This window comes from Orcinus orca, chromosome 12 (assembly GCF_937001465.1).
Source record: "Orcinus orca chromosome 12, mOrcOrc1.1, whole genome shotgun sequence".
Lineage (NCBI taxonomy): Eukaryota > Metazoa > Chordata > Mammalia > Artiodactyla > Delphinidae > Orcinus > Orcinus orca.
In genome coordinates this window covers 32,239,299-32,263,753 of record NC_064570.1, presented here as the reverse complement: position 1 = coordinate 32,263,753, position 24,455 = coordinate 32,239,299, and the positions used below count along the sequence as shown (strand labels likewise).

Genomic DNA, 24,455 nt, shown 5'->3' with positions numbered 1-24,455 from the left:
TGAGGACCTACTGACAGAGCTTGTAGCTGAGACCTTATCCCACAGTCAAGAAAGTGTTTTCTGATTGTCTAGGGCTGACAAGCCATAACCTCTATCTTCTACTCAGGCACCAATAGGACTCACCAGGACGTTCGAGCTCAGGCTCAAAGCCCACCAAAGCCGCCCCAGCCTGAGGATACTTCTTTCATTCTCTTCCCTGAATATGGGAAGGAGACAGACAAGCATCTTTGTTCTAGGAAGTCAGACTTCACTATAGGAAATGAACCTAAAGGAACTACTTATAGTTCATACAAAATGCCATACTTTCTTCTTACCTACATCTTACCTGTGTTGACCATTTCCCCCATCTCCCCATCATATTTTGTCTCTCTCTGGATTCACTGACAGACTTATTGTGAGCTATGCTCATAATAGGACAGACAGGGGAGGAGACTGTCTAAGATGCCATAAGAGGTACAGTAGTGACCAAACTTTTTCTTTTATTTTTTTTCCCAGTTATTTGCAATGGGTCTGTGCGCTTTCTGTGGTTTACCTCATCTAATCCTCATACCGCCACTGAAACACAGCGAGGTTAACTTGCCCAAGGTCACATAATTAGTAAGTGATGGGTTCAAGGTATGAAACCATGCTGTCTCACAATCCCGAGCTCCTTCTTTTCACCACAATGCCATTCCATTACATCTGTCCCAGCTTAAGGGAACCAAGGGTCTATACTGGAGCAGTTGGCTATTCTGAAAAGTGGGCAGGTTATACGCAGCCACTGACTGAAAGTAATCCCAACTCCCCAGTCAAGGTTGACCTTTAAGGCTTGCCACAAATTGGCCTCAACCTCCCCTTCTTGCCTTTCCTTCCACCTCCTGTCCTCTAGCCAAACTAGAATCCTCATAGAACTAACGCCCATCTGAACCTCCCTCTCCTCATAATATATTTACTTTCTTCCCCCAAAGCCAAATCCTACCCAACCACTCCAACAAGATGAAACCTGAAACTCTCTTGGGTCCTTAGTTGACTGTAAGATGTCCTTCCTCTGCAGACATCCATAGCAGGGTTATTGGTTGGTGTGTTTTAACCTCTATTATAGTGACTGTAACTTCCTATAGTGATTGTAACATGTGACACGGCTCGTCATCCTTAGCAGAAATTTGAAAACTCCGCAACAGGGTTTTCTCTCTGAATAGCACAGGGTACCCAGCATAGGACAGAACACAGTACCTGCTCAACAAACTTCATAGAAGAGTTAACATAGTACGGATTTTTGTTTTTGTTTTTAAAGATGTCTCATCATTGACAGCTGCTACACTGGGTAATGAAAACAAATAGAGCTGCTACCAGTGACAATGATTCCATCTTTTGGAGATTCAGGAAACTGATTCTAAGTGTGCTGCATCTAAGTACTGTCTAATATAAAAATTTCTATTTTCCTTCTATCTCCTTGAAGATCTCAATGTCACAAGGCTAAGAAGATGCAGATTCTAATTCTTCAACATCCAAAAATGTACTTGCTGTTACCCTTCCTTGTCTAAAATTTATTGAACAAACACAACCAAGGGGGCTAATTTTAAATTTCTAGAGGAATTAATAGCTGTTATCACTAATGATGGCTCCCCAGCCAGACCTCTGAGGCCTCATCAGCAGGTTAGGACAAATTTATCAATCTCTAGCATGAAAGACAAGGAGAAACCTGGCAGTGAGAGGCAACAGGTCTCCTCTCAGATGAAGATAGGAGCTTCCTCCCAGGAAGGAGAAATGGGCAGCTATTGTTTTTGCATTTGAAAGTACCAGAGTACTTCCATGAAAGATACAGGAATGATAATCCACTTACACATTATTTTGCATTAAGATGTCCTTTTGGAGTAACTTCAGAAATCAGTGCAAGTGTGAAGGCAAAATATATACATACAGACATCTTTCTATTCCTCTTTTTCATCACTTGGAAAAAGCATACATTTTTCCATTTGCTTTTCGTGAGGACCTGAGAAAACAGCATCCCTGGAAAAACAATTCTTTTTCTACCGCCCTCACTCCTGTCATCCCAGCCTTCAGATTTTCATTCTGAATTCTGAAATTACAAAGCAGTTTTGACCATTTAAGTCAACTTGCCATTTAATTTTAAAAGGGGGCCAGTTAATTTGTTTTTAAAATAATTTCATAAATTTAAATTATGAATCTAATGCTAATAAGCAAACATACCAGACTGCTTTGGCTAAACAGTCCAATTAATAACATTTGATTTATCTATTTATTTTTAAAGAAATTTTATTTATTTATTTTTGGTTGCATTGGGTCTTTGTTGCTGTCCACGGGCCTTCTCTAGTTGCAGTGAGCGGGGGCTACTCTTCATTAAGGTGCGCGGGCTTCTCATTGCAGTGGCTTCTCTTGTTGCAGAACATAGGCTCTAGGCACGTGGGCTTCAGTAGTTGTGGCACGCGGGCTCAGTAGTTGTGGGTTGCGGGCTCTAGAGTGCAGGCTCAGTAGTTGTGGCGCACGGGCTTAGTTGCTCCACAGCATGTGGGATCTTCCCAGACCAGGGCTCAAACCCGTGTCCCCTGCACTGGCAGGTTTCCTAACCACTGCACCACCAGGGAAGTCCCTAATAACATTTTATTAATCACAAAATCAATACAAATTTCCTGCCCATGTAAACTCATGTGTATGTGTGTATGTGAAATCACTGATACGGAAATTATAAGTAAAAATTAACCAAATGACTAATTCATGAAGCACTAATATTAGCTTCATATATGTGCAACGTCTAAAGTGGTACATGCCATTAAAATGCATAAAATCGGGGCTTCCCTGGTGGCACAGTGGTTGAGAGTCTGCCTGCCGATGCAGGGGACACGGGTTCGTGCCCCAGTCCGGGAAGACCCCACATGCCGCAGAGCGGCTGGGCCCGTGAGCCATGGCCGCTGAGCCTGTGCATCCAGAGCTTGTGCTCCGCAACGGAAGAGGCCACAACAGTGAGAGGCCCACATACAGCAAAAAATAACATAAAATAAAATAAAATAAAATAAAATGCATAAAATCACTGCTGAATTAAATACATGCTTATCAGATATATTCCTGTAAATGTTATACTTAAAATGGAAAACTCTTAAATATCTGCCGTGGATTGAGCAAAAGTGGTAGATTTTACCCTCGGCTCAAATCACCTGTCATTACATACAACATATAAAATTCTCCAAGTGTAAAAGAATTCATGTTCTAAATATAATAAAATGATGATAATTCAGACAGTAAAGAAACAGTTGATTGTTTACATTACTCACAAGTATAATTTTAGAATCTATAGATAAGGTTTGCTTTCAAACAAATAATTAATATAGTCCTTATTTACTTTTTATCCAAGATGTAATGCAAATAAAATATTAAATAGTATAAACACTTTAAAATGCTCATGCACAGGGACTTCCCTGGTGGCACACTGGTTAAGAATCTGCCTGCCAGTGCAGGGAACATGGGTTTGAGCCCTCGTCTGGGAAGATCCCACATGCCGCGGAGCAACTAAGCCTGTGCACCGCAACTACTGAGCCTGCACTCTAGAGCCCACGAGCCACAACTACTGAGCCCGCGTGCCTACAGCCCGTGCTCCGCAACAAGAGAAGCCACCGCAATAAGAAGCCCACGCACTGCAACAAAGAGTAGCCCCCGCTCGCCGCAACTAGAGAAAGCCCACAAGCAGCAATGAAGACCCAACACAGCCAAAAATAAATACGTCTATATGTTAAAAAAATGTTCATGCATAGAGAAAAGGATATATATCTTTTTTCTTTTTTCTTTTTTTTTTGGCCACGCCACACACCATCTGGGATCTTAGTTCCCCAACCAGGGATCGAACCCACATCCCTGCAATGGAAGCTCAGAGTCTTAACCGCAGAACCCCAGGGAAGTCCCAGGAGATATATCAATAACACAGCATTATGTAGATTTGTAGCATTTAATATTCCTCTGAAAAAGAAGGAAAACTTTGCATGCTATGAGCTTAAAAACATACGTCGCAAGTTAGAAGATTCATGAGAGATCAGATAAATCTTATATGCTTCACAATATTTGGACATTTTCTTAAAATCTCTGAAATTGTAAATTCACTTCAATGCTATCATCATTTTTGCAATACCAATTACTTGAATGACAGAAAAAAGATGCTAGTGGTACACGAAAACGCAGTGTAACAATTGCATTACATCTTGGTCATTTATAGATGGGGCTCAGTTTAAGCTGTTCTTTGATGAGTAACATAAGGCATGTTACAGCAGTGCACAAAATCCTCACAATTTAACAGGTTATTTAATCCTTAATTTAGTTCATTAATAAAAATGAGATGAGGAAAGAAGTAGTGAGTGTGTGTGAGGGAGAGGGAGTCAATGACCCAGAAATGGTCACCTGCAACACAAATACACTAAAACTTTCCCTAAACCAGTCCTTGACAAAGGACTACATCCTTAAAGAGACTTTGGCCACATCTCTTATCAGCACGGGGTCCTTAGAAGCCTGGGGAACTCCCCTTAAAGAGCAAGCAGATAGGGATGGGAGCAGGGCGGGGAGACACAGTCAGGCAGATCTTTGCTTTAGCCATCTCCATGGAAAGATCTATCTAACCTTCAATGAATTTTGTGCATTTTAACATTTTGCTCAGGAAGCTAGTTTGTCCTAATGAAATTCACTCTTTCGATCACTTCTTCAAGATGCTCGGACTATTAGGATTCCAGGTGGAAATTTAAAGACCAACTCTCTCCAAGCTTTAAAAGTGACTGGCTAATGTTTCACAGAACAAAATGTTATGAGATAGTTTAAAATTTCAGTACTATCAATTAAAAATAAAAGGTATACCTGAAGAGACGCTTCCCTGGCCACGTCCCCAGGAAGCGTAATTGAGGAGATGTGAATTACCCTACAAAGGCACAAATAAATAGTCTCTGGTGAATACCTGGCCCATGTCACTGCGGGAATCTTCTCCTGCCCATCGTCTGTTTTCTGCCCAAAAGGCTGTTGAGAGGCTGCATACACACTTCCCTGTGGCCAAGAGCCCTGGTAACTGCTCTGCCCAGCAGCCTAATGCTCTCACTCCTGGTCAGCCCACGTGGCCTTCTGGGTTCTTGGCTTCTCCCGCAGGCCAGCTCTATTGCCAGCCAGCACCTCTGTAAGGCCACAGGAGCAATCGCCGCATACTTCCTTAACTGCTCTCCTCCTCTTCCAGGCCTAGGCCCAGTTTTCTGTTCTTGACCCTGAAGCCCAGGGCACCCCTCCTACCCTAGCCTGAGGCCTCTGGACCCACTGGCCTGAGACAAGGAAGGGCTGGGCAGCCTGGGCTTCTCTGTCAAATTTTCACACTGTGAAATGGTTTACTCTTTTCAAACTGCATGCTCCCTTCCTTCCTTCCTTCCTTCTCCCCCAAAGAGGCAGGTTGCCCATGGAGCTAAGCCTGCCTGAGCAGGCCCCTTTCTCAAGACTATCCCATCATGCTTGGTTTCCTCGGCAGCACAGGGTTCATATTTTCCTTCCCCCTTCCCTCTCCTCCCTGCACTGGGTCTGCAGACTTGGCTGCTTTGGAAGATCGCTCCATGCAAACCATTTGCCTGGGTACAGAGAAAGGGTATAATGTCAAGTACTGACAGCTTTAGAAGGCAGAGAATCTTAGGAGACAAATCGATTTCTTTGGGTGATGTGTGCATGCTTTCCTGTGTGGTAAAGCAGCACTGAGATGGCATCCCAGGAAAGCTCTGAGTGGACAAAGAATTCTATTTTTGCTAAGATTAGCAATTTGTGGCAACGGGACATTTACGGGGACATGTCATGCAGGGACAGCTTGGCCTGGAAATCAAAATCTATTTATAGAACAGGTCTAGGTTTAGGACCAAGAATAAGGTAATCCCCAACCTTTGGCTTTCGGACAAGTTTCAAATTACTTTGCCTAAACGTGGAGAAGCTCCAGAAAGAGCTGTGGTTGAGTTGATCACTTGGTTAGTAGTTATAAACTAAGAAAATCTATTTGCTATGAAAAATATCCATGGCTAGAAGATAGTTCTAAGTATATACTGTCCAGTCAGCCAGCCCTCACCACCTTATTTTCAGTAATTTAATCAAAAGCGCTTTTGACGCTCCAAATAGGTCATTTTATTTTGAGACTTTTGGGTCTGTGGTAGGCCAAGACTTTAATGTCCTTGCAGCCCCCTGAAGTGTTTGGATGACTTTACTAAGTGAAAAGGAGCTGTTCATTAGCAACTGCAACATTTCCACACTTTCCCAGTTAAAGAAAATGGCTCGTTTGGATTTCAGTGGAAAATTCTCATGTGACAGAAAGGGTATTGAGACCACCTAGACCGTTGGGGAAGACCTGGAGACAATGTAGCCTCACAGCTGTCTTACTGTCTTACTTTTCTAGCACTAAGGAAAATCTGATTATTGAGCCCTTATAGAAAAATACAACCACCTAATAGCAATGACAGTGGTGATGGTGGCAGTATTTTATTTATTTATTTTTAATTTTATTTATTTATTTATTTTTGGCTGCGTTGGGTCTTCCTTGCTGAGCGCGGGCTTTCTCTAGTTGCGGCGAGCGGGGGGCTACTTCCCATTGCGGTGGCTTCTCTTGTTGTGGAGCATGGGCTCTAGGTACAAGGGCTCAGTAGTTGTGGCTCACGGGCTCTAGAGTGCAGGCTCAGTAGTTGCGGCACAAGGGCTTAGTTGCTCCGTGGCACGGGGGATCTTCCCGGACCAGGGCTCGAACCCGTGTCCCCTGCATGGGCAGGCAGATTCTTAACCACTGCGCCACCAAGGAAGTCTTGGTGGCAGTATTTTAAAGGTACATCTTATTACTGTGTCATGCTGGTGTCGGGAGATTTTTCAATGCATGTGAAGAGAGTCTCCAGTTTACAAATGCCTACTGATGGAGAGAGAAGAGAGGTCCCGGCCTGGGGCTTTCTCCTTTACTTCCCCCCATGGCTCCTGCGGCCCCCAGGGCAGCACGGCACGTCCAGACTGCTGCTCTGAAAGACCCAGATCAGGGCCTGCCACAGAACACATCCCACCCTTGAACTGAGGCCCCACTGTCATTCAGACACATGTGCTTGGAAGGGAGAAAAACGATAATGGCCCCTATTCTATACCAGTCAGTAGGATGAAAATGACCAAGGTTCAAATCACAATTGATCTATATACAAGCTGTACGATCTCAGACCAGTTATTCTGTGTACATGAGCTTTGTCTTTCTTAAGATGTGGATGGTAATTCTCACCTAATGAAGATTAAACAAAGTCCATTTTAAAGGGCTTTGAACAGAGAGTACTCAATAAATATTTGTTTTTCTTTTCCTCCGTGATACCATTTGCACCAGTTGCATGAATAGCTGACCACAAAATGCCAGGAGATACCTCAAGGCCACACAAAATTATTTACTTAAATAGCAGAATTTAGTAAAACTATTTACTACTTCATTGCAGTAAATGGTATCTTGGGGTTTGAAAGTAGTTAAGGTTATCTCCCGAGGTGCCTATTTTACTCCTAAGTGAATTGCTGAGAATCCAGATTCACAGAAGCTTCTCTCAATATGAAGACAGCAGAGTTTTATTATATAAATATATATAAACACACACACGAACTACCAGACAACCAAACATTCTGTTGTAATTTAACTTGCTCTGCATATACTTCTAGAAACCATATTCAGCTTACAAAAGTTGGAAACAAATAATTTCTATGAACAGCACAGTGGTGAAGACCCTGATAGCAGATTGCCCAGGTTCAAATCCCAGTCCTGCCACTTAGCTCTAGGACCTCAAGTGAGGTTCTCTACCACTCCCCACCTCCATTTCTCCATTTGTAAACTGGGAGTAATATCACCTACCTGCTTGGGTTGTTAAATAAGTTAAGATAGCCTCTCTAATTTAGTGGCAGCAATCCTTCCCTGAAAAAAACACTGGTGTTGTCCTCTTCTTTCAAGGAGAAAAAATAACATATAACACATCTACCCCAGACCCTCAACCCGTTTTCCAAAACAAAACACACAGCAATACTCCAATACACAATTAACAAACTATCATGTTGAGTGTAAAATGCTTAAGTGCTGTTTACTGAAGATCAAACTATTAGTAAGATTAAGTGTTGTTTCCAAGCAGCGACGTGGCATATATCCTCTTGATTGACACTGGGTATGTTTTTCAAGATGTCCCCATTATACTAAAAATGTAACTTGAGCTATTTCCTCCACATTTGTGTTTAAAATTTTGTTATTGGGTTTGGAGGCATACGTATAAATTTTCCCTATAAAAACATAAGTGAAAAAATGTTGTATTAAAAGATGTATATTCTATAAAGCTTGGGTATTAAAAAGCAATAAACATTCTTACTGTGGAAATATGTTCACCAAGGGGAGATTTTTACAGGTATGCTTGTATCAATAAAACAGATAGTGGCCACAGAAGAAGGGTAATTTTTAAAAACCTATTACTACCACTACTACCAACACAACAGAAAAAGCCCAAAATATGTCCCTAACTCCAAAGTATACAATTTTTGAACATTTTTCCACTTATAAAGAAACAGCAATATTTTGGGATTTCACAAATTGTGTTCCCTGGAACATTGGTAACAAGTGTTATTAAAAAATAAAAAAGGTTCCTAGGTCAAATAACTTTAGAATATTTAAAATATGCTTCTTGTTACCAGTTTTTTTTAGCAATTCATAAATACTAGCTAAAATATTATATGCTACAAGGCATCTTGCAGTAAACTTTATTTACACTAAAATATTGGACCACGAAACTCCTTTTCAACAGAACACCTAGTAACAATATTTCACACACAATTTGGGAAACAGAGCTCTATTCCTTTCACTTATTTATTAAAGAAATTTTGCTTTAAGCAGATTAACAAAGTATTAGTCTCTCCTGAAATGTGTAAAAAGCTATTAGGACAAGCCTTTCATTTTAAAGACACATAGCCTGGCCTTGGCTTTCAAGCTTCAAGCTTCAAACTAAGCTCAAAAGGGATTAGTCTCTTTCCTTTACCTGCAAAATGGAGATGATATGATTTCCGATCAATAGTATAGGGACGGGAAAATTGGTGTAAATGTGTTTCTTAAATGACCTTAAAATCTTAGGAATTAAGTGATCTGATGAATAAAACATGACCATCATTGCTATAGACAAATAACTAAAATTTATGCAGCAGGTTCTCACAAAAACAGGGGCAGCTCTAAGCTGGAGACACAAAGTATTTTTAAAGAAATAGATACATATTCTAATCTTCAAGTACTAATTTTAAAAAATTTCCTTCCTTTAAGGGAAAAACACTCCCCCCACCTCCACCCAGAGTTCAGAGGGTGTCCTAGCCACTTATTTTCCTCTTTGCTTTGAAGGAAGTGTGGCAAGAGACAAATCCATTTAAGTAACTGGTATAGTAAAGCAATGTCTCTAAACAAGAAAGAAAGGATACCCTACAGTGATGCTATTTAGGTATGCTAAGGCACAATGATAGGAATTATTGGACGACTGCTAAATTTAACTAACATTCTGGGAGTAGAAAAAGCAAGCAACTCAAATACTGGTAATTAATTTTTATATAGCCTCTGGGATGTTTTCCATATGTACTATGTGATCTCAAAAAGATTACGTATTCCAAAATACTACATCTGTGTCCAACAGTCCCTTAGAGTAAGTATCATTGGATGTAAACAAACAAGGGCCTTTGGCAACTCTGCTGCTATCAAATAGAGGGAACATGTTCTATACAAGGAAGATCTCATTTCTCAGGACTCTATTCTTTCCAAATTCAAATTCACTTGTGCCTAAAATCAAATTCAAATTTAGCACTTTTGTGAAAAACATTTTTGAGAATCAAGTTTTTTTTTTGTTTCTGGTGGAAAGAAAAAAAGGCTCTATACTAAATTGTCCTGCAAACATAAAACCCAACCGTTCCAAAATATAAAATATCCATCAATGCACAAATATAGTTGAATTCCTATTATATACAGGGTACTGAATCCATCTAGTGCTTAGGATTAAAAAAAGAAATCAAGCCCACCCTTGAGGCATTTATGTTCTTAGTAAATAGAAAAATTTCTACAGTATAAACTTGCCTAATAAAGCAAGGCAGAGGGTAAACGCACATAGGATGTGTACACGTACTAGGGGAGAATTTTAAAGTCAAGCTCCAGGGAAGAGAGGTTTCTAAGAGGAGTTGGCAATAAGACCAGAAAAGGCAGGTAGGGCCAGATACAGAGAGACTGGAATGATAACTGAGTAGCTTATTGCCAAAGATGACCTCTTTACCAAGCTCTGTAAGCCATTCCCTCACTGAGAGGTGAAGCCTATTCCTCCATGCTCTTGAATTTGAGACGGGATATGATTAATTGGCGAACAGAATATGGCCAAGTGGCATTGAGTAACTTCTGAGGCCAAGCCCCAAGAAACCTGGCAGGTTCCACCTAGACTTCCTAGAATGCTCACTCTGGGGTAAGCCAGCAAGAATGTAGGAAGTCTGACTACTCTGACTCTGCCATGCTACGAGGAAGCCCAAGCTAGTCATGTGGCGAAGCTGCACAAGGAGAAAGATGACCCACCAGCCCAGGTGTCAAACCTGTGCATGAAGACGCCTCTGACGATCCCCTTGCCTCAGCCCACCTTGCCTGATGGACCCCAAGAAAGAACTTGATTGTGATCCTCCAGAATCAAGAGAGAAAACTGCTATTTTAAGTCACTAAGTTTTGGGTGGTATGTTACACAGCAACAGCCGACTGAAACAGTCACCTTGACCTTCAGGATAGGGGTCACAAATGGTGGTACCTGGGCCAGATCGAACCTGCAGACAGGATTTTGGGGGGCTTACTCAGTATTTTTAAAATTCTAGTAACATTTTCTAACAAAACCCACATTCTTCTGAGGCCTGCACTTTCCAATCATCCACTTCACTTATTATATAACCTGCCAGGCCCCTATTGGTCCTTAAGTATAGAAACCTTTCTCTAAAAAATGGGAGCAAGGGATTAATACACTTATACAATTACCTAAATATATCCAGTCTGATGACATCATATAGTTATACTATAATCCAGAATGATTCAAAAATGCCATAAATCAAAAGAATTTTAGCCTGGATATACTGAAGCATATATATCCCCATTTTTAATAATAAATTTTAAAAATAACAATGATTTACTTAAAAATAAATAAAGACATCATTCAAATTTACTTCTACCTTGATCTAAATAACTTCTATCAAGATGATGGGCCATAGCTTTGACAGTATTATTTGGACCAGAGAAATGAAAAGACACACACTTAGTAACTCTAGTCAAAACATTAATTATAGAATAAGCTGATCGAGTTACATGTTTCTAGACCACCTATAAATAGCCAAAGTTCCTTTCAACTTTCAGTTGCCAGCTCACCTTTTCTTACTCAAACCAAATCTTAATTATTCAATAACAAATTATTTTAAAGTTTTATACCTCAAAAGCGGGAACCATGCCATGGTTTCCTGAATATGATACTGAAAACGCTGTTTCAGAATCCATCTGTATTATAATGCAAGCTCCTTCAGGGCAGGAATTCTTACATTTATTTTATTCTAGGCTTATCAAATACGTCCAGCAAAAATCTTCACGGTTGTTTATTAAAATACATGTTAGGATTCTTTTAAATAATTTAAATTTTAAGACATTCTACATTTACATATTTTTAATGCCTTTCTAAGTTACCCAAATCTCATTCTAGGTAGGATTTCAATTTTATGCTGCTCATCAACAATAAATAATTCTTACTCTTTTTCTCAAAATATAGACGATATCTGACAGACGTTAGCATTCAGAGATAAACCAGATCTCTACAGCCAACCCACCCAAACTTCAAGAATTCTTGTTAGTGTGAATTCCAATATTTTTCTACACAGCTTCCGTTTCACAGCAGCATGATGTTAAAGCATTTCCCAGTTTATTAAGTTAATTACATTTTACAGTTCTAATCTGATTCAACTAGTGTCACAAGAACATATATCAATTTCCATGTTCCTAAATCTTCCAAATAAATGACAAACTTAGACAAGTGCATACCCCCTAACGGAAGACGGGCACATGTTAAGGGGCTGTGGAAAGACATATCGCATCGGCATGTGCAGGGCTCTCATGTACCTTGAGAAGGACACCGTACCAGAGTAAGACGAAACTAAAGGCAGCAGAAAAAAGCATCACTGTCACGTCTCAATTCACAAAGATCCTAAGAGGCAACAGAGAACAGTCACCCCCAAGTTGCTTGAAAATTTTATTTAGGTTTGAAAAATGTATTTGAAAACCTGCTGTTGGGAACTCAGGACACATTCTCTCATAGCAACAATGCCACAAATATATGGTGCTTTGAGTTTTCCAGCAGGTGAAAAGGACTCCGCGAATCCAGAAAATGGCACGACTGGAGAATCTACAGCTCTCTGGGATTTGATTACCATGTATGCTGTTTTTCCCCCTATGGAAAATGGCTACTGCATTACTCACTGGCATACATCTCCCTCCTCCCTCCAGTTCACTATCTCTTTCTTTCCTCCAGTTACTCCCACTCCCACCAAAAAAGTCCCCAGTCTCTTAGAGGTGGAAGCAAAACAGCCTGATCCTGTGAGCCATTCGTAAGCAGGAGCTACCGAGCTAATAGCAATTTGAAAGGCAGGTATGAGAGGGATTTGAGAAGAACTGGCTAAGGGGACAGAGTTTCCTAGCCTAGGCCCAGTGCACAGTAGGCATTTAAAGTTAATGTATTATGTATAATAATATGATGAAGAGAAAAACCAACAGTATAGTCTTTAAATGTGCGCACTAAATGAGAAAGGGGATGGGGCTCAGGGGGAACTGGGTGGTGATCTGGACCATGGATATCACACCCTCAGCTTAGCTCTGCTCCGTGAAACATCACTTTTAGGTTATAAGATCAAGAGATGTTCAGGGACTTCCCTGGTCGTCCAGTGGTTAGGACTCCACGCTTCCACTGCAGGGGGCAGTTTCCCAACCAGTTTCAATCCCTGGTCAGGGAACTAAGATCCCAAAAGCTGCAGGGCGTGGGCAAAAAAAAAAAGAGAGTTGTTCAGAAACTACACAAATATATTTTAAGGGAGAAAAAGCGTAAAAATTATCCTGTCTTCAAAAACTTTAGGTATGGTGATATACTAGTACTTTTACCTACAAGTGTTCAAATAACCTAAAGTCAATTCGGTCTTTGAGGAAGATGAGAAAATAACTTTTCCTTGCTCTAAACAAGATGATTTTCCATCTTATTAAGAGTCACAAACGATTTAGAAATTTATATCCACCCAAACTACACAAAGCTGTTTAAAACAGTCACCTGTGCCTAACAGGGGTTCAATACCTTTAAGCCCTTTTTAAGATACTGTTTTGGTATTCTTAGTAGTTATTAACATTAATATAATCTGAGATATTTTTATAAATATCTTAAACTTATTCCACAATATTATTTTTCAAATTAAGAAGTTATATTGCATATGTATTAAAGCAAGCATTCTTTTCCCGAACCACTTACAAATCAATTTCAAAAATGCTTTCTAACAGTATTTCCAAATTAATTCACCCACAGGTCTTTGACTGCCCTGCATCATCACAGACAATCACAGTGCTTTATGTCAAGCACTCTTTTAAGTACGTTACATATACTAACTCATTCAATCCTCATAATAACTCTTGAGTTAGGTATTACTATGCCCAGTTCGCAGAAGGAAAAGAAAAAACTGAGGCTCTATGACATTAAATAACTTGCCCAAGATCACACAGCTATTAAATGACAGAACCAGGACTCTGACCCAGAGAGTCCAGTTCCAAAGTGATTACACAAAGTAGGTGTAATCACTGCACCCTACTCCCTCTCACACTCATTCATTCAAACTTTTATTACCTGCCTAGAGTAGGTCAAGCACTTTGCTAAACCCAGGTAAAGAGACAAAATAAGGCAAGATCTCCATCCTCAAGGAACTTACATTTTAATGCGCAGCATAAAAGGAAAGTGCAAATTAAACCCAAAAGTTCGATATGACAATTCTGGTTCAGCAAAATGTCCAGGGAAAAGATAAGATATTGTATTGAAAAGGATTTAGTAATAATATTCCTGATGTTCACATTTTTTTTGAATACTTTCAAAAGCTACACATTTGATCTTTAAAGTGAACCTTGTGAAGCCGAGCATGATTACACTCATTTCACAGATGAGGAATCAAATAAGTTCTGAACAGCTTAGCAAAGATGCCGCATTGCCTTTGGAGAGAAATTGCCCCACCTACAGAATCTGCTTCTCTAAAAAGACCCCAAATGGTCAAATCATAGGCTTCCTGGGACAGTTCAAAAAAATTAACTGGGCAAACCTGATCCCCTTTCAAAAATTTGAAATTAGTCCGTCCCTTTGCTATGAGATGTAAGATGATAGAGGGCGACGAGGGTGGGGTATCCATTGAGAGCCAAGGTCAAGCTCGAAATGAGGAGATTATAAAGCCAGTGGACAGAAAAGAACAGAGTCCCAAAAAGAGAGCAACATGCCATGTGACCAGTCCTGAGGGAAGAAGACAGGGGATATGGTCTTTTCCTTATGACCCAGATGCCTGCAATAAACGTCATTTTCCCTAAAGACACAAGTGTTCTTTGCAAAAGCAACTACCGAAAGAGCATGTGTCAAGTGGATGACGTTTCACAATTTTTTCCAACACAAAAATTCAGATACTTAGTGCGCTTGAGTAGAGAAAAGACTCCAGATGTAGTAACTGGCCACACAGATCTCCATGGTTTCTGTTTACTTCTTGCAAAAAAAGGGATAAACTTGGCCAGCTCACAGCAACAAACACAGAAGTCAAAAGAATGTGTCTTCAGAATTATCCAGACATCATCCCTTCTACTCCCTCTGCCCTAATCCACCCCCAACACCTTTACTTATCCCCACTCTCCTCAAATAAGAAAACTTCTTATTTTCTGTCTCCTCTTATCAAAAGTAAAACAAAGTCATTAAAGATCAATACTGACTAAAACTTTGACAACAAACCATTTCATCTCGGAGTATTTGTATGAAATGAAAGGTTTAGGTCAGGACAGTAATCACCTAAAGGAGAGAGTTCAGGAAAGGACTGGCATCACACCCAGCCTAGCACACCTTCTTCCCCAAACCAAGCTTGGAGACCATGCTGCTAACTCCGCCCACTCCCATCCTCTACTCCATCACCACCCAAGCAACAGCCTGGAGGCCTCAAGTTTCTGCTGTTCCAAGCTCTCTCACAGGGACACCACAAGGGTGACAAGTAGAGAGGCTTCTCAGGACCTTTGGGCAGCATTCAAATCAAGAAGACGTAGCAGAGCAAAGGCCACCAAAGGGAGTGAGACCTCACAGGTCCATGACCATAGAGCACAGGGGACTTCCACTTGACACAAGTGTGGCCTTGGCCTTTGGATGCTGAGCCCTTTTTCTAACCTGTAAATGATACTCAGGTGTACAGATAATGAGGAATTTTAAAACAAGAGAAAAAATAATTCATTTTGGTGGGCCAATTATTAAAAACTCTTTAGGCCTAATTACCAGGCAATCCAGAAGCCATCGTGTGCGTCGTTAAAAGCATCAATTTTTGTGAGTTCGTCATGCTGCAACACTCTCAAAAACAAGACACGTACTAAGAACTTAAACACCAAAAGAGCAATCATAAACCTTCAAATAAGCACTAGCCCCCGTTAGAAAAGAAAAACAAAGGCAGGTGATGAAAGAAGTAAGAGTACCGTGGAAGACAAGGAAAGTTTTCAGCAGGTTTTTTTTTTTTTTTTTTTTTAAGAAGGTAGGGTTCTTGTGATTTATAAATCCTTATACTTGAAAGGCATACACCTAATATAAGTCCCATGAAGATAACTTTAAACAGGCCCACAACAATCACATGCCTCACAGATGAGGGCGGGTAAAAGGCAAATATCACATAACTCTAAATAAAGGTAAGACCTGCCCAGTTAGAATACTGGGTGTGTCTTTTAACAATTCAAGAGAAAGTTATGAATAGGGCTTCTAAATGACACAGTAAAAAAAAAATCAGTTTTTAGAAAGTACTCTTATGCCAGCACACGGAGGACTAGATTGATCTAGAAAACAATTATCCATACGGACAGGTTAAAAATGTATTTGGTCAGTAACTCCTGCAAAATTAGAATGAGGAATCACGCCTTCAATGATAAGGCTAGGAAAAATAAAAAGAAACAGTCGTTCACTTATGACATAATTGCAATATAACAACTCTTCGCCATCCTTCCTTCACCAAAAATATATAAAATTTCAGATAACACACAAGTTCAGACGGAAAGAACTCTATTCATGATACAGTACATAGGTTTTTTTAAATGCTGTAAATTCACGTAAAAGAAAGGCATTAGAAGATGGCAGCCCTCTTCCGGGCCTGAACTTTTACATAATGGTTAATTTTCAGTTATGCCATTTTTAGTTAAGCATAAGGATCATGCCCATGTTTCTTAACACGTGACAAAATGATATTTGTGAAAATGCTTCTGAAATGGGGAAGAATATGTGATATGCCACAAAGCTCGATAAGTTCTTTCCTTTTCTGTATCTAGTGTGAGAGCAAGCAGCAGCTAGCCATAAACCAGGCACTGTTCTGTGGGCTTTACATGGATCACTCCACTTAATCCTCTCAGTGAAGTGAGCGCTAATATGAAGTTCAATTTACAGGTAGAGATTTAAATAACCCTTCCAAGGCCACACTGAGAATGAGTGGGAGAATCAATCGGGATGTGACCCCACGCAGGCTGGCCCCCGAGCCCACATTTTCAGGGTTTACGTCATCATGACATAAACCAAGCCTCTTGGTTCTGCCTGCCCAACACCAATGGCAAACGGGGTCAACAGAACAAGATCTTACATGATGAATGCTATACATTTACTCATAGAAGACATAAAAATATCTCAGACAAAACTAGAGTTCAAAGGTTTAACAAGAAAAATACCATTTGACATTAATGTTTATCAAATATTAGCAAAAACTGGTAGGAAGCAAACAATAGTTTTTCTTAAAATGATGGGAAAGTCAAGGGAAAACAGTAAGAATAGACAAAACGCAGTATTCTTTGAAAAACTGCTTTGCAAAAGTAAACATTAAGAAACCTACTTGAAAATTAACAAGTAAATAAAGTCTTATAAATATAGCTACTCATAAAAAGTGGTTTCCTCTGGAAACATTTGACTATGCACAAGTCAGTCAGAACAACTAATGTCAGCGTATTTCTTCAAATCCTAATGTTTTCAAGAAGAAATATAACAAAACAAATTGAAAACAGAATTCTGTAAATATTTGAGAGGGTCTAACCATGAGTAGGAAGAATTCCTTAATCAGGTATCCAATGAATGTGTCCTGATAAAGAGGGATAATGGAATGGAATGGAGGGAATTTTAGACTAACAGATAACTTACAAAAATATTAATTCCCTACTATCGCAGCTTCCCCAAAGACCAAAACAACAATTAAAAAAGGACCTGGTAACATAGGACTAAAACTCAAATGTTTCTATAAATATCCTAAATCATATACATAATCCTTTATACTTTTCAAATGGCATATACAGGAGTTCATCTTATTGAACTAAACATTTGATTAAGTAGTTCATCAAAGTGCATATTATTTAGGAGAAAAAGTCTTGCAATAAGCCAAGTTAGACTTCTGTGCTCCCTTCAACAACTGCTGAATAGGTAGATGGGAACACAAGAGTCTAACTTTTGTCTTTTTCACAGTTTGTTTTGGTTTGGTTTGGTTTTGACTTTTGAAGAGCTTTTTAAAATAGGCATCAACCACCAAACTTGCACCTCAGGGCTGCTTGCCAATGCTTCAAGTACACGCTGACAACCTCGGGCCAGAGCCAAGCCCTGGGCCCCGCCCCCTCACCACCATCTTTAAAGGCTGGCTCCTGATCCCATCCCACCCTCAAATCCCTCCTCCCACCACCCCCCTCCCGCCCCAATAGCAATATCTCAACCTCTCCAGGCTAAAGAAGGTGCCTCCCAAAGAAACACTAAGCTCATCTGATAAATGATTCCATGCTTAAGGGTAAAAGCCAATAAGGACTGTCCCTTTTCTCTCCTTCCCCCCCAGCCCTCAAACCAAGGCTCCCGTCTTCTCCAGCCTAGGACTCTTAATTCAGTGGTAGGAATTTGGGGCCAGTATGGGCAAGCAGTATGGCAGCCAGTGGGGGAGGCACTTGGGAACAGGTCTGGCACTACCACGCCATGGAGTGCGCTCACTGTATGAGCAGCTGCCCACCCTACACCCTCTCGATTTTGCGCTAGCCTAGGTTGAGAATGATCCTGCTCTGGCCAAGGTTGAGAATGAGCTGTTCCTCTCTTTTGTCCTCTCAACCCACTCAAGTATAGGCCACCCACAACAGGCTGCAAAACCACAAACGTCGGATAAAGGCTGCATATCTCAATATGCAGCCCCAGGCAAAGCCCTACGACAACAGACCTTGCAGCAGCCTAATCCCTGAGGTTTGAGTCCTCAAGGTAAAAATGAGAGGTCAGGACTCAAAGTCCCTAAGGTTCTTTTCACTCTCACAATCAAGACCCAAAATTCAGCTCAGATCCTCAGGCCATCCCAGAGTAAAGTCTCTGGAGCATGTGCTAAGTCTGCATAATTCTGGCCATTTTGACCGTCAAGGGGAGTCCAAGTTACAGACAGTAAGGCGTTGGCGTTGCAGTCTGCTTACTGCTCAAAGGTTACTATCTCGTTAGCGTGCTACAGAAGAATGGATGAGAACACTTTATGACCCTCTCACACAAAATAAAACGATAACACATCCAAAGCACAGGCAGCAATTCCCTTTTATCTTTGGAAATGAATTAAGTCAATGGAATACATATGGTGGTTGCAACGTGAGAAAAAATTCTGGTCAGCCTGGGAATCTAGCGCAGAGTATTACAGCCGTTCCATTGATTTTTATTCCCCTCCTCCACATCTGGGGATTTTAAAACAAATGAAAGAAGGCATTATTCCAGCTTAAGGCATAAGCATAAGTCACAAAAGAACAAAGAAGGTTTTATTATCACATTAAACATCAAGGAGGAAATGTGCTTACTGATAACTAATTTAGTATCCTACCCTATTAGGTTAGCATTTGCTGTTTGCAAGCTTCTAGGCCAATATTTACAATTTCTATCTAAGACAGGAGGTAAAAATGTTCAGCTAGTGAGAAGGTCATTAAGGAAAGGAAGGGGGGGGGAGGCTTGGAAAAACAGAACAAAGTACACAGATAGAAGGTACTCTTTGCACCTCAGTGGTCTATAGAACATTCGCCCTATCTGCCTATAAAGTGATTTAGCATTAACCACAGGTCACTCTAGCAGCAGAGTACTACTTCCTGACACAACCTTTTTGAAAGCTCCCCCACCAACAAACAATCTACATACGCCAAAGAATGTGAAACCTACTGCCCCAGGCCAGTGTCTTGGGCTCTCTGCCTAAGAAGTTTGCTTTCAGCCAGAAGAAGGGGGGAAAGAATCACACTGTAACAACAGCAGATTGTAGAATACAGCGAACAGCCCTCCTGCTTGTTGGCGCCGTTCCCAAGCAGCAGTTCCAGTGGCTGGGCCTTGAGCCCATTCAAGAATTCCATCTCACAGGAAGTGTTTCAAATATAGTTATTTGATCTTTCAGCATTTGCAAATGCACCTGCTGAGCAAGGAGCCTGACAGCCATCGCCCCAGTTCCTTCCTATCCGTCTTCACCAGTCATCATAGAGGCGGTTTCAGGATTAGGTGAGGTGCAAAGTACAGAAAACCCCAGCCGAAGATTTCTGCTGCTGCACGAGGTTAGCGCGACCTGTGGCTTTTGGTTCCTTTCTCCCCACACTAACTTCCCTGTCACTTTTTTCCCCCGTAGCAGGTAAGAGGGCTTTGTTTTGTTCTCTAGCTTTCAGGTGCGCGGGCTTACCTCGTGGTGGCTTCCTCCCCTCCCTTGCCATGGTTCCCCCCCAGGGCCTGGTCCTTGCCGCTGGGGTGGTAGGCAGTGAGCACAACTCCCTGGGAACTGGAGAGCCAGCTCATGGTGAGAGAAGGGGCATAATTTCTGCGATCCTGACACAGCGGAGGGGAAAGAAGTTCCTGGCTCTCCCGGCAACTCGGCTCATTAGCATCGGCCGGCTCCTCCCACCAAGGCCAGCGATTCACAAGGGAGGGGCGGGGCCTCTCCGGCGCGGGGCCGCCGACTCTCCAAGGGGGAGACCGGTGACTCAAAGCGTGGCAGCAGCCCGGGGACAACCCCAGTCCGAAAGGTTGCAGTTAAGGGGTGGGGGGTGGCGGGGGTACTAGTTGCTCCCACCCCCGAGTTATTCTGATCTGATTAAACAGCCACGTTGCAGCCGCCTCTCAACGTTGTAAGCACAAGCCGTCTTGGTTAGGAAACAATGAATTACTGCAGAGCCTTTTTTTCCCTTCTTAATTCCTGTTTCCATCTGGTAATTTCTGCCGCTTCATGTAACGGGAGTAAGGGCTCTTCTTAATCCCTTCAAGGTCAGCGTTAAAATTAACCATAGCAAAACCCAATCAACCTGCCCAGCAAAATTGTGCCATACAGGTGACAAGAAAGTCTTCCTGGGGACTTCCCTGGTGGTCCAGTGGTTAGGACTCCGAGCTCCCAAGGCCGGGGGCCCAGGTTCAATCCCTGGTCAGGGAACTAAGATCCCACATACCACAACTAAGCCCGTGCTCCGCAAGGGAGACCCGGCACAGCCTAAATAAATAAATATTAAAAAAAAAAAAAAAGAGAGAAAGGCTACCTGTTGTGTTGAGTTTAACATGTCTTCATAAAAAAGATGTGTACCTAGAATACCATCTTCTTTCACATAGCAAATGCCAAGTTTACCTTTTGTTTTAACAAAATACCCTTCAGTACCAAAAAGAGACCCATCTACCAAAACTGTTAAATGGCACTGCTGAGAATTAAAAAAAAATTACTTACTGTTACTTGTTGAGCACTTACTATATGCCAGGCTCTCTCTGTGACAGGTGTTTTACATGTATTATCTCATTCAATTCAGTTGAATTCTCTCTCTCTCTCTCTCTCTCTTCCTCCCTTCCCTCTTCCTCCTTCTTCCTCTCCCCCTCCCCCCTCCATCTGTTTCTCTCGCACACAAACACACCTTATAACACGGGTATCATTCTCATCTGCAGGAAAGTGAGGCTGAGGGGCAGATTAAGTACCTTGTCTAAGATAACACAATTGTTCTGTGCCAGAAGCTAGATTTGCCCAGAATTCTAGGCTAAATTCCATTCTTTTTAACCACCATCCTGTTCTTTGTCCTGCAGATAAGGAAACAAGTGCAAAAGTTATGAAAAATATAAGAGATGTTTCCGTCCTTTCTCCTCTAAAAAATTCTACACTCCTCTATATATCTAGTAGCCTGAATGGAAGTGGGTTTTGTTGTTGGTTTTTATGGTCTATCAGTATTTGTGCCTAAACTTCCTCATAAGTAAGTTTTCAACGTCATCATTCCATAAACATACTGTTTGTACTTTTTTTATTATTTAAAATGATCATGAGAAATAAATACTTTATTCATACTTACACACTCTTAAGGTATCAAAAAATTATTTTTTTTAAATCCTCTTTGGTATCTGCTGTGAACTCCCATTTACAAGTCTTCTTAAAAAAGAGTTTATTACAGCTTCCTCCCTCCCCACTCCACAATTAGTTGGTCAACCTTTGCGTATCAACTAATACCTCCACTGGGTTCTACACATTGTCTCCTTTCCGTCCCCACTACCTAAATCCTCTCTGTACCCTGTAATTCGATCTTAACTCCAATCTTACAACAACGCTTTAACTCATTTTCTTGCCTCCTCCTCTAAGTTATATGGCACATTATCAGCACACCCAAGCACAGCCCTACTGATGTCTCCCCATGAAACTTCCACTGGTTCCCCACTGCTAACAGAACCAGTTCCAAACCTTTGTGTACAGTACTGAACATTCTTGCTCCCTTACCCACACAAGTCTCTCCATCTCTTCTGCCAGACACCATTCCCTCTGGTCCCCCTGTCTTCCTTTCTGGGCCTTCCACATCTACTTACTTTCCACATAGTGGATGTTCGGTGAATGCTGATTGGTAAAGAACTGAATGAATTTAATGTGTCCTTAGAAAGTACAGTAATTGTTTTTTTAGTTAAATTGGTAATATTAGACAAGTGATCCCCACGGACATACCAGTATGATCCTATGATGCGATGTTTACCAGTTCAGGCAAGATGAGAAGCACAGGAAGAGAGGCAAAAGGTAAGTTGATTGGAGTGTATGATTTCTTTTTAATGTCTTTATGTGGAAAAATGATTAATGTTCCCACATTCACCCTTCTTTTTTACGTAGCTGCTCTGAGATTTAAAAAAACAAAACAAAACCAAGAATCACTACCTTCTACAATTACTGGTAGGCCATACACTCTAGCTTTTAAAAACTCTTTACTCTCTGTTTTTCTCTCCATCCCACACCATCCTTTCCCTTACTTCCCTGGACTTCCTTTTTACCTTCTTTATTTTTCTATTTTTCCTTCTTCCTTTGCTATATCCTCAGTCAGTGTCACACATGCCCGTTGACAGCCATGAGCGCTGCCAGCTCTCATGAGACAATTTATGATACAGGGAGCTTTTGTCCAGTCTTAACCAAAATGATGATTAAGTTATATCTTTGCCTGACTATAGTCTCTCCATTTGTTTAATAATACATCACAATGTGTAAATCAAAATGAAACTATTTTACTAGCTCAAAGTAATATTTGGGTTCATAGTAGCCACGCTTTTTAATTTTTGTGAGGCATAAAATAAAAGGTGGCACAAATTGATTTACATAGCTTGGTACATAAAATTTGAATCCTGCTAATTTAACTTTCAGGTACATGGAAATCCTCTGGACTCCTCTTCCTTTCCTCCTAATAAGCCCAGTTGTTACTGGTCTAAGAATGTTGCCTGTCACAGGGAGACAGCTGGCAGGCTTCTACCCTGGTGTAGTTAGCTTCAAATATAGGCTCAAGTATTCAATAGATGAAAAACCACTTTCAGAATTTTCTTATGACCATCACGGACGCAAACCTTACTACCAAAATGCTTTCTTGAGGGGCTTCCCTGGTGGCACAGTGGTTAAGAGTCTGCCTGCCAATGCAGGGGACACAGGTTCGAGCCCTGGTCCGGAAGGATCCCACATGCCGTGGTGAAACTAAGTCTGTGCGCCACAACTACTGAGCCTGCGCTCTAGAGCCCGCGAGCCACAACTACTGAGCCCGCAAGCCACAACTACTGAAGCCCGCGCGCCTAGAGCCCGCGCTCCACAAGAGAAGCCACTGCAATGAGAAGCCTGTGCACTGCAACGAAGAGCAGCCCCCGCTCACTGCAACTACAGAAAGCCCACGCACAGTGACGAAAACCCAATGCAGCCAAAAATAAATAAAATATATAAATTTACTTTTTTAAAATGCTTTCTTGAAAGGCTACTCCTGTTTCAAACCTAAAACCCTACCAAGAATTTGCTAGTCTGTCCCTCATACCCTTCCTCATAGAGATACATTTTATGAAAAAAACAAAAAAAAGGTATTATTTTACTCTCTTCTGCAACCACTTTAAACAAACACTGAGAACCTAATGTCCTTGAAGATGTTAATATTCCAAGCCACTCACTGCATGCCAAAGACTTTCCTGTTATGAAATGTCTCACAAAGTAATTAACAACATCAAGACAGTTTAAAACATTCATTTCATTCATTCCCTTCAAATGGGACTAACTGGATGACCTAAGGAGGAAAAAGGAAGCTGTAATTTACATACCCAAATCCGTTGTTAAAAATAGGGTGGAGATAGCACTGCAGCCTCAGATAATTTGACATCCATGTTCAAAAGTAATGAAAAAAAAAAAAAACTCTTGGGCTTCCCTGGTGGCGCAGTGGTTGAGAATCCGCCTGCCGAGGCAGGGGACACGGGTTCGTGCCCCGGTCCAGGAAGATCCCACATGCCACGGAGCGGCTGGGCCCGTGAGCCATGGCCGCTGAGCCTGCGCGTCCGGAGCCTGTGCTCCGCAACGGGAGAGGCCACAACAGTGAGAGGCCCGCGTACCGCAAAAAAAAAAAAAAAAAAAAAAAAAAAAAAAAAATTCTTAGCCTCAGAGCTAGTAGTATCACAGAAGGTATTAACTAGTTTTCACATTTTGATTTAGGAGCCTACTTAGTAGTATGGAATTATATTTGCAGGGTACCAAAACTGCAACAGATGAACATATTTATCTAATATTTTCTTAATTGGTTTCTGTCACTTTAAATGGAATTAACTAAGGTGAACGTTTATACTCAAACACTATAAGATCATTGGAAGCCTGTATAGGGACACAGTGCAATATGAAAACTGACCTTTCAATCCGCACGGCTAAACTCAACTTACAATAATATAACAAGAGCTTGGATAACTTAATCATCA

The 24,455-nt window shown here is 41.1% G+C and overlaps 1 protein-coding gene across 2 annotated transcripts in view; it reads right to left on the bottom strand.

Annotated features, from left to right (window-relative positions):
- The window catches only part of ARHGAP18 (Rho GTPase activating protein 18), a 132,295-nt gene extending 112,039 nt beyond the window's left edge, over positions 1 to 20,256 (bottom strand). Inside the window, exon 1 of one of the 2 annotated variants that reach the window (XM_033407494.2) lies at positions 19,936 to 20,256. In XM_033407494.2, the coding sequence (XP_033263385.1) occupies positions 19,936 to 20,048 (113 nt within the window). In that variant the 5' untranslated portion in view covers positions 20,049 to 20,256. The remainder of the gene's footprint in view (positions 1 to 19,935) is intronic. The other variant, XM_012536528.3, reaches the window with a different exon arrangement.
- Between the last annotated feature and the right edge of the window lie 4,199 nt (positions 20,257 to 24,455).